Source organism: Crinia signifera, chromosome 1 (assembly GCF_055691185.1).
Source record: "Crinia signifera chromosome 1, ASM5569118v1, whole genome shotgun sequence".
Classification (NCBI taxonomy): domain Eukaryota; kingdom Metazoa; phylum Chordata; class Amphibia; order Anura; family Myobatrachidae; genus Crinia; species Crinia signifera.
The window spans coordinates 201,586,360-201,597,658 of NC_139217.1; the positions used below are offsets into that span (position 1 = coordinate 201,586,360).

General features: G+C 44.1%; 1 protein-coding gene across 1 annotated transcript; it reads right to left on the minus strand.

Moving 5' to 3' along the window:
• Positions 1 to 925: 925 nt before the first annotated feature.
• NDUFA11 (NADH:ubiquinone oxidoreductase subunit A11) lies at positions 926 to 9,886 on the minus strand. The gene is made up of 4 exons (XM_083179170.1): positions 9,506 to 9,886; positions 6,371 to 6,463; positions 3,543 to 3,665; positions 926 to 1,097 (listed from the first exon to the last, which is right to left on the minus strand). The coding sequence occupies exons 1-4, from the start codon at positions 9,582 to 9,584 to the stop codon at positions 982 to 984; spliced, it is 411 nt and encodes a 136-aa protein (XP_083035296.1). The 5' UTR covers positions 9,585 to 9,886; the 3' UTR covers positions 926 to 981.
• Between the last annotated feature and the right edge of the window lie 1,413 nt (positions 9,887 to 11,299).

Consider the following 11,299-nt stretch of genomic DNA (forward strand, 5'->3'; position numbering starts at 1 on the left):
TTTTTTGCGGTGAGGAGAGCAGAGTGGCCTTGCCCTGTGCTGGGAAGTCCCACCGCAGCAAGCGCTGGTAGTTGTACTGTACTTTTGCTAAATTTCACAAAAATACAAGTGACTCAGACAATTGGCATACAGTATATGCAGTGTGTATAGGTTACAGATCTACACAATCTGCATAAGTGTAATATACATGACCATCTTATAAAGTAAGAGGTGGTGGCACATGGGCACTGATGCTGGGTAATACGACAAACCGGGCAGCAGCTGTGCTGTTATGTGTAGCAGAAAAACTGTGACTCCGTTTTGTACTAGGGTTGAGGGTCAATTTTTGGACATAGCCCGTGTTTTTCAGCCTGCTTTGCAAGTAACCTCACCCCCACTCTCCCAGTCACCTCATCCTCATCTCCCTCTATTTCTCCACCAACCCAGGTGCTTTCCTTTTTTCACTCTCCCCGTCCTGTTTTCTCTTTCTTTTTCTCTCTCCCCCACCTCATGTGTGCCGCCCTCCCTTTCCCCTGCTGCCTTTTTTTCCCTTTTCCTCACCACTATCACCTCTCTCTCCTTCCGCCTCTTTCCCATATTTTTTCCTCTCAGACAGTCTCTAACATCCCTCCCCCCTCTCGCTACCTGGCACTGTCTCTCCCGCTCTCTCCCTGACACCATCTCTCACTCCATTATCTAACCAGTTTCTCTCCCTGACACATACTCTCTCCCTTTATTTCCCTATACTCTCTCTTGAGCAGCAAATGAAATGCAGACTATAAAGTAAATGAGGCACACTTCAGATTAATTAGTAAAGGAAATACAGGGGATTATTTGGAAGAAATTGTTCGGAAACCCCAATTTATGACAAAAAAATATCCATGTCTGTGTATATATATACACATTGTTATTGCTTTTGTGAAAAAAAAGCAATACACAACAAAAATACAATCATATACATAATTTATTTTTTAGTATCATTTCACAAACAGATAGAAAGCTTCAAAGTTTTGGTTCGGAAGGAATAAATTCCCAGCCATCTCTTTTTGAACTCTTGGCAAGAGCAGCCAATACACCAAGTGCGACACACGCAGAGGTCCCAGTTGCGTAGCTGTGAGCTGTAGACAATAAGATCATACTTAATGAGGTTACGTCATAGCACATTCTATACTTGTATGTTTCACATTCATTCTGTACACTTTCTTCATGTACATACAACTTATCAGATAAAAATTCATACTTGCATCTATAAGCCCATTCCTATTTACTTTATTTCAAAAACATAATAAGCTTTTCACTATAAACTGTGGATGAAAAATGAAAATCTCCATTAATAAACAAAATAATCTTATTTCATTATCATTTCAAATGCTCATAAACCAACTAGATAATGTAAAACAGCCTATTATGTATTCATGACAAATGGTATTAGATAAGTTGCACTGTTACTACAAGCTTTCCTTGTTACAGCTGGCTTGTCCCGTTTTACTTCAACAAAGTTTGTTTTGCTGCAACTCATCTGATAAAATAGATTTAATGAATAATCCATTTTTATAGAACTATTTTACTGCACTTGCAATCCAAAAAAGTCACACCAATGTGATATGACACATGATGCATGCACGTGCTTGATGTAGACATGAACGGAACTTACTGTAAGCTGGGTACACACTCAGTGATCCCCGAAACTGCAGATATTGTTAACTATATCGCCGAGAGAACGATTTTGTGCTTAAACGCTGGCTGGCATTGCACACAATATTGGTAATCAACATCAACTGCCCCCACCCTCCATAAAATGCAGTGTCTAACAATACTGTCAGATTGAGCTGCATGTACAGATGAGGATGGGGGATGTCGTTACTGATGCACAGGAGCACGTGTAGTTAACAATATAGTGAGTTAATGATATAGTCCATATCATTGATATATTGCCATTTGTGTACACATCTTAAGAAAAAATTTCTTAAGGTGCGTACACACGGGGCAATATGATCGTTGGCAATATATTGCTAGCAATATATTGCTCAGCAATCATATTGCCCAGCAATCATATTGCCCCGTGTCCCGTTTTCATCTGCGACCAGAGATGATCGCAGATGAAAATTTAAACACTGCTGGGTGAAGAGGCAGGGGATGTCGCTGGTCGGAGGAGCATGTTCCTCCGACCAGCGACCATTCAGGGGCTGAAAACGGGAGCGCGCACCCGGCGATTTATCGCTGGTGCACACTCCAATCACTGGCAATATGGTCGCTCAGCGACCATATTCCCAGCGATTTCAGCCCCTATCGCCCCCGTGTGTACACAGCATTACATTACATGTGTTTATTATATAATACAGGGTTTCTCAAAGTTGGTCCTCAAGGCAACTGAGAATCAACTATACCCAACCTAACAGGTGCCACCAACCTAATAATTTGATGGAGCGATTATCGAATTGGTGTATACCTGTACACACTGAGCAATTTCTTGTTCAGTGTGTACCTGAATTTTTCATGGATTAGGAGACTGAGGCGAGAGACAGAGATTATGTCCGTCAAAACGGTGAGGCGATAGCTATATGCTTCCTGAACTTGCCGTTCTGGGGAATCCTCGCAAAAAAAAAAAAGCCATCCTCGCCGTACAAACCCCCTTCGCCAAGAGCATTGAATAGAAGCCAAAGTGTTTTCGCCTGACCCTTTTTGCAGGACCCATTTTGGCAGGAAGGAGTCTGCACATTGTCTTCTATATGGCTGTCTACACATTTGTGGCGGTGTTGCATGCTGCAGTTGGTCAGGATGCCACATTGTGGTCTACTTGAAATCCGGTTGCGACACTGGTCGGATCCTGTTCTACGGCACATGGCGAAAGAGGGGTATTCAATGCCCTGGACGGCTAGCTATGACAGCGAGAAGCACTGATAGCTCGCCGACAAGTATTCAACTTCCTCCCCTTCACTCGCAGTTTCCCTGAGGCGGGGTGTAAAGTGTGGCCATTAAAATGGCAGGGCTCACCACAAAGTGCAGCAGATTCGTTGCATTTGCAGCGTACCTAGCCGTTTAAGTGGATCCTTACTGTCCTCTCACAGTGAGGATTTCTTCCTTACAGTGAATACAGTGAGTGATGGCGAGGATGGCTTGTTTTCAGCTAAACAATCCTCCTCGTTGGCCGAAACTGAATACCGCCCTATGTGTGAATCAAAAAAAGGTTCCTTCCTGCGAAACAGGTCCTGCAAAATGGGTCCAGCAAAAATGCGGTGAGGATCTACAATGTTTAGTGCAGGAAAAAAATGAAGAAATAAAGAAGTTTTGCAGCTCGATGATCTTTGTGTGTGACGTTAATCACCAAGCACCTTCTCCTATAGTCCCTGTGAGGAGCACAAACAAATACCAAGGGATACTGGGGGCAAAAATAGGTCTTATTTAAATATAATTTAGAAAATGTTCCTAAATATTGCAGATCACAGATTGCATACCTAAAATGTTCAGCATTTTGTTCCCTTTATGCCTCTGATTTTTAATACACAATTATAAACAGAATAAGGTGTGCAATATAATGGTCTGTGTAGTACAAGTGAACTTACTTTTGACCCCAAGTAAAGCACCAGAGGCACAACCCCCAACAAAATAGTTGACCAAGTCATCCGGCTTCTCCCTAATCTGGGCTGTTACACAGGTGGTGATGCCAAAGACTGCAGCAAGCGAGGCTGTGAGGAAGTACAGGGGAGAAATCATCTATATTAACATAATTCAGCATGTATTATGTTTTTATTTTAATTTACCCACATTTCCAGATTTCATAAAAAAATATGTATATACAAATATATTATTTAATAAACTTTCTAACTATTTTATAGTTATTACATAGAGGATTTTTACTAAAAAGTTTTTGATGTTTGCACAGAGGATTGGAATAAAAATCTGAAGTCATGGGAAACAGAGTAGCCAGCAACCTTCACCAAATATGTATCACACAAAACATACCTGAAAATCCAACATCCAAAAACTGAGCTCGTAAAATCTTTGCTTTCTGGTGGGGCGGTGTACACAAACTTTGTTTCATGCACAAAAACTTAAATACTGTATTAAAGTACCATCAGGCTATGTGTATAAAGCTTATATGAAACAAATGATTTGCATGTTGAGGGTTGGAGCCCATCCACCAGATATATGGGAAAGCAAATATTCCAAAATACTTCTGGTCCCAAGAATTCTGGATATGGAGACACAACCTGTACCAGGATGTTTTCCCTTGGAGTAATCAGAATACCCGAAAGTAACGTGATCCATATCCATTGGTTTACTTTGGTGCCTGCCCATAAAATCTTGATGGAATGCAATAATGTAGCAACAATTGAGTTTAAAATCAAATGAATTTCCTTTCATGAGGTTGATTTGCCTTCTGTTTAATCAATAATCAATGTCTGAACACTTTGGGGGAGTAACCTGGGGGTAGATTTACCAAGGTTCAGGTTTACATCTACACTTCTGTTAACCTGCACTTTAGTAAATATATACCCTAAAATCCAGAAACACATAAGAACCATGCAATATCAGATGACCCGCACATCACTTTGAACACAGTCACTTCCAAGCAAATTCATAGAAAGCTTTGGTTTATGAGCCACTAAAGCTATCCGGCCAGCTACCACATACTACATTGATTCCTGACAGTAGAGGGCGGGTTCGGTATGATTTACCCACAATCGAAATCCCAACAAGGTCAAAATATCTACATTTAAAATAGAGACAGGTCAAAAATTAGACACATTTTTCATATTTTTTGGGGTCTGTATGTTGACATAGGTCGACATGAACCCCATGCTTCAGGCACGGTGCCTCGCTGCGCTCTGCACACTATTATATTCCCCCTCCATGTCCACTGGGATGGTAAAGTATGTACATGTCGGTATTTTGACCTTGTCCTAAATTTGACCGTTGGTCAATGTTTGTCGGTATTTTGACCGACGGGATTTTGATTGTAGGTAAATTGACAGCATCCCCAGAGGACATAGGGCAGGCATGTTCAAACTATGGCCCTCAAGCTGTTGTGAAACTACACGTCCCATCATGCCTAGCCACAGTTTTGCCATTAGGGAATGCTAAACCCTTTACCTATAATACACTGAGAGACCAAATTCAGTGTAGCTATTCTGCATATAATGCTGATGTAGGTCTGACCATATATTATAAGTGAAAGGCAAAGTTACCTAGAGATAAAATAGCGGTGGGAGGATTGGCAGAATGATGACACTGGTGGATTGTTCCAGGGCGACAGATGTTAAAGTGTGCACAGAGTGGGCTTGAGCGCAAGGCCTGTGGTTGTAAACAACTAATGGATACCTTAACAGAATGAAGAGCGGACAGATTTGTTCATTCCCACAGACAGGCAACATTGCATCCAATTACAGAAACCCGGAATTATTTATTTGCACATATTAATAGCAATTTAGCATTGTATAAATGCCTCTGCCTGAGTACTGTTGCTAAACCTTTCAAGTCCCAAGATGTATAGCTTATGACTATAGCAATAATTTATCAATCCTCTAATGGCAATTTTTATCAGGTTATTGACACAAAGCACACATCGGGTGAGATTTAATAGGATGAGAGATTCAGAAAGTGTGAGATTTGGTAAGAAATATCCTGATTTTTTTAAAGCGGCAATCATTTTTCTACTTTAAAATCAAACTGGTTTTGCAGTGTAAATGATTGCTGCTTTAAAAAAACTGCAGATTTCTTACCAAATCTCTCACTTTCTGAATCTCTCATCCCATTTAATTTCACCCATTAAGTTGGTACCACAAACATGACAGTGAGGATTAGGGAAGCTAAGCCCAGGATTGGGAATCAAAGGGATCACTGGGTTTTGGCCCCAAACATCAGGATTTGATTCATAGAAATAGGTTGCACATGCATATTTGTACTGGGCAGCACTGAGCATTAGGTTGGCCTAGGTTGCACCGGTGTATATGCTGCTTAGGTGAGTGGCCATGGAAACATAGAAAGGGCCAGCGGCATTCCAAACATAGCACCAGCCAATCGTAGCTGGCGGAGCTGCAGCCAAACAGGGAAGGGACTGCAGCAGTGACTCCTCATTGGCTGCCAGACCACCAACTCCGATTAACTGGTGGCCAAAGATACATTTCAAATGCCACTGTCTGTATCTCTGTGGCAGACTGTCTAATAGAGTCAGCCAAACACATCTATCCAGCTTTAATTCCTGTATGAGACAATTATTCTGCTGCTAAATGATGGATTTGTTGTGATTTTGCATGTGTGTGTCTGGTTTAACCAGAAAGTTCTTGTGATAGGGTTCAAATGACTGGATAGGGTTCAAATGACTGGATGTGCAAAATCATTACAATTAATAGTCAATTACATGTATTCATAGAGGAAAAACTAGCATTACCCATGGTTAGCGTTGCTCCTCCTGCTTTCTGAACACCCTCCATTAGCGTTTTAGGTGGAATTGCGACTGTGTGAAACGCAGACCCAACTAGACCTAATGAATAAAGCATTGTATTAATAAACAGCATTAAAATTAAATGGAATTGCAATACATAATTCCCATTAGCCAGGCTGTGGGGTCTAACAGGCACAGTCCAAGTGCTACATGAAAGGTATTATGCCCCAAACTAGCAAGCACAAAGATTGCCATATACTCAAAGCGGCGCTATGCTCCCTGATCTGCATCCCTACTTCTGTGGCTGCCGCTGCACTGGTCACACAGTAGAACAGGCAGTGGCTTTGGCAGCATGGAGCACCCCTGGCTCCGTGCCCCCTATGAAAACATTAGCAGCAGCAGGGCCTGAAAAAGGGGCAGTGGTACACATGACCAAAGGGGGAAGAGCTACGCGGGATGGGGAGGTGGAGCTTCATGGGAGCTGGACTGATGAAAGGGATATAAGTCGTTAAGTCGACACCAGAAATAGGTTGACAGGGTTGGAAGGTCAATACAAGCATAAGGTAGACAATGGCAAGGTCAACAGGCTGACATGAGTTTTTCAAGTTATTTTGTCCCAAAAGCTGACATAGTCGACCTAGACATCGTCAAAGTGTACAACGTCGCCTAGCATGGCTTGCTGTGATCGTCACACTTCGGGCATGGTGCCTCGCTCCCCGCCCTAGTGGATGGTAGGGCATGAAATACCGCCTGACAACACATCACCCTAATGCTTGTGTCGACCTTCCAACCATATCGACCTTCAGTGGCTGACATAATGCATGTCGACCTAATGACCGTCTACCGATGAAAGTAAGGAAGAGAGGATGAGCTGCCTGCAGGAAAAAGGGAAATAAAGCATGAGAGAGTACTACTGTCAGCATCTGTTGCCATTATCTGTAAGCAGAGATACTGCAGTTGTCACCTGTGGATGTAATGTATAAGCAGTGCTACAACTGTCGGCTACCTTGGGCGTAATGTATAAGCCTCTGTACTACTGTCAGCAACTGTAGGCTTAGTGCAGCGTTTCTAGTGTCAACAGTCGTAGGTATTAACTATAAGCAACGCTACTACTGTTGACAATCGTGGGCAGAGCTACTACTGTCAGCAACCGTGGGCGTTCTGTATAAGCAGTGCTACTGTTGTTGGCAACTGTGGGTATAACGCAGTGCTTCTAGTGTCGGCAATCATAGGCATTATGTACAAGCCACTCTAATACTGTCGGCAACCATAGGCATTATGTATAAGCAGAGCTTCTAGTGTTGGCAACTGTGGGTGTAATGTATAACCAACGCTACTACTGTCTGTGAATTGTACAGCATAAGCAGCGATACTACTGCGGGCAACCTTTGGCGTAATGCAGCACTTCGACTTTCAGCAACCGTAGGCATAATGCACAAGCCACTGTACTACTGTCGGCAACCATGGGCATTATGTATAAGCAGCACTACTACTGTCGAAAAGTGTGGGCATTATGTATAAACAGTGTTTCTACTGTCTGCAGCTATAGGCACTGTGTATAAGCAGTGCTGCTACTCTCTGCAACTGTGGACATTATGGGGGAAATTTAAGGAAATTTGTAAAAAAAAATAGGTGTATTTGTATCCAGAAATACTTTTTTGACATTTACTATCCCGAAAATACAGCAATTCCTAGTCGTATTGATGCTCTATCAATACGAATACGAATTGCAGTATTTTCGGGATAGTAAATGTCAAAAATAAGTGTATTTCTGGATACAAATACACCTATTTTTTTTACAAATTTCCTTTAGTAAATTTCCCCCTATGTATCAACAATGCTGCTACCATACTACACGTTGTGTAATGTGAATAAGATTGGGCTACTGTGCGGCGTAATTTCAAAAGGGGTACTCTTGTGTGGCCACACCACTTTCTTTCAGTGTGTGCTGTCTCTGTCTAGGGATGGCCATTGTTGTGGTCACCATAATATCTAATTGATGACTATCAATGTTTTTGACTATCGATAGTCATTATTTTCTTTGACTGACTAGCCCATGGGTCAATCAGAACATGGAGGCGTGGATTCATATGTGTCATGGGTGGAGCTATGCTCCATTCCCCTGCACCTATGTGTGAATTAAAAAAAATACTTTTTTGTTATACCGGGCCTTCGATAGAGGGGAACCCTCTGGCACTCACCCATCCATGGCAAAACTATTCTACATCGACCATAAACAATCAATGATGATTTAATCGCCACCCCTAGAACTGTCCTTTTGTCAAGTATGGGAGGGCGCAAAGTTATAGTTCACAGGGGGCAGAAGGTTGACATTAATGAGTGTGGTACAGGGTTCCCACAGTCGGGATCCCAACAGTCATTAGCCCGACATCGGGATCCCAACTGCCTGGACTCAGACAGCATGGGGAGTGCAACAAAGCCCCTTGCGGGCTCTCTGCGCTCGCCCCGCTGAGGGCATGGTGGCTTGCTATGCACACCAACTATTTTATTCTTGCTCTATGGGGGTCGTGGGCCCCCACGAGGGAAAATGGCGGGTGGCCGGCAGGCACCTGTCCGTCTGCTTTTTGACAGTCGGGATCCCGACATTGGGTAAATGACTGTCGGGATCCTGACTGTCAGGACTGTGTCCAGCACCCGACATTAATAAGGTCAACAATCAATAGGTCAAACAATATTGGTCAAAAGTTCATGTCGACACATGGAAAAGGTCAACATGCGTAGGTTGACGTACTAAAAATGTCAAGAAAAGCAATAGGTCAACATGAAAAAAAAGTTGACATTATTTTTTCAAAAACACGTTTACTTTACGGAAGTCGACCAATAGTGGTCAACCTATTGACTGTCGTCCCTATGACCCATACCGTGACAAACACCCTAGCACCGGCCCTGCATATACTAAAAGAAAATGGTACTTTATGGGAGAGTAACCTGCCTGGCAATAGTTAAATCAGATGTTCCCAGTTCTACATAGAGCAGCTGCAGCGCTGCACGGCCACCCACAGGTGTATACTATCGTCAGCCTGCACTGCTTCTTCTACAGCCCGATACACTAACGGCACACAGCGGTGTAACATGCAGATGAGGGAGGCCAGGTGCACCCACAGACTGCCGGTCACCTACCCAAAGCTACCGCAATTTTCGTGGCTATCCATGTCTTCTCTACACAGTCTGTCCCGTCCGGAATGTCCCAATACCCCATCTTCTTACAGTGTACAAGGGCAGACAGACACCCGGCTGCTGCGTCGTTACGTCCTCAGCGTAAACTAATGTTGAATGCGTGCCGCCATCTTGGGAAGGTATCCCCTCCTCTCAAAAGGCATCTTTGTTTAGGATGACGCCATGTTGTGGTTGGTAATAGGCTAGAGAGCTGGCCGTTGTTGCTGTTGCCGTTACAATCGATGTATATCGGTATCTGATGCTTGAGAGGAAGGGAAGAGGTGGGGCCGAGCTTCTGACTGTCAGCTGAGCCTGAGCTCAGTCAGTGAGACAGACGGGCCAGCACAGTGCGGCGGCGGCACACAGGACTGTCTGTACTACTGTGCTATAGCGTACTGCATGTGGGTGTAAGCTGGTGCTGGCGCAGCGGGGCATTCTATGGCAGAGATTTTAAAAAAGAAAAAAAATCTAAACCCCATCGATGGTAAAAAAAAGTGGGACTATGTAAAAACCGGACCGGACTAGACTCCGGACCGCCAGACAGGACATCAAAATCTGCAGTCCGGAGCTTATGGCCCTCCTCCTCTCCCTGGTGACAGGCAGCCCCCCCCCCCCCCCCCCACACACAGGCAGCCCCCCCCCCCCCCCCCCCCCCCCCCCCCCCGGACAGGACACCCCCCGGACCGGACTCTACATACAAGCTCCAAAATACAGAGTTTAATGTCTGGTCCGGGGGTTTTGTCCTGGTCCGGTTTTCACCCATACATGCTCGCGGTAACTGGGGTTATGTTACTCAGCTGCTGAACCCACGTACCTTCCTAATGGGAGATGCAGAACTGACAATATAGTGTGAAACTAACCAATGGCATGCTACAGCTTGAGTGCATTTGCATGTCAAGCAGCCAGTGATAGAGCCATTTTCTTTTTCTCACAGAGCCACAGTGCTGATATTTCAATAGAGGATTAACCAAAATCATTACATTGCATGTATCATTATTGGAATAAATATTACTGGGGTCGCAGTGTAAATTATCTGAACTATAAATTGATCTGGCATCTCTACATATATATATATATATATATATATATATATATATATATATATATATATGTATAGTAAGTGCTAAAGCTATATCTAATAACAGCCAAAGAAATTAAAATATATATTATAACTTATATCGGCATCTATTAACACGATAGTCAACGCCACCCCAGATAATATAATAATACCAGTATGTTTATATATACAAACATATACTGCAGTTTGTGGACCTAAGATGTCTCACCAGTCGACATGATGTTGACAATTAAGGCCCCCATACACTAGGGCGACTTGTCCTTAGGACAAGTCGCCCCCGACTTCCCCCTGAGCTTCCCCGGCTGCTCCCCGGGGGAGCTTGATTAGATTGGCACTTGATGTGCCATTTTTTACATGTGATAAATCGTCTCGATTTATCACATGTAAAAAACCCGGGGAGCAGGGGGGGGGGGGGGGGCTAAGAGGTGAGAGCTGGTGGGAGCAGGGGGGCTGGGGACGCTGCGGGGGACACATCTGTGTCCCCCGCTGCTGGGGACAGCGTCTGTGCGGCGAGAAGGTAGAGGGAGCAGGGGGGGCTGGAGACGCTGCGGGGGACACGTCTGTGTCCCCCGCTGCTGGGGACAGCGTCTGTGCGGCGAGAAGGTAGAGGGAGCAGGGGGGGCTGGAGACGCTGCGGGGGACACAGGCTGCATAGAGGGGGGAGCCGGCCGGGAGCTGTC

Coding starts and splice junctions, on each gene's coding strand:
- NDUFA11 (XM_083179170.1), bottom strand. CDS start 9,584: ATGGGGTATTGGGACATTCCGGACGGGACAGACTGTGTAGAGAAGACA. Junction 6,464..9,505: donor GAAAATTGCGGTAGCTTTGG/GTAGGTGACCGG, acceptor TTTATTCATTAG/GTCTAGTTGGGTCTGCGTTT. Junction 3,666..6,370: donor AGGAGCAACGCTAACCATGG/GTAATGCTAGTT, acceptor ACTTCCTCACAG/CCTCGCTTGCTGCAGTCTTT.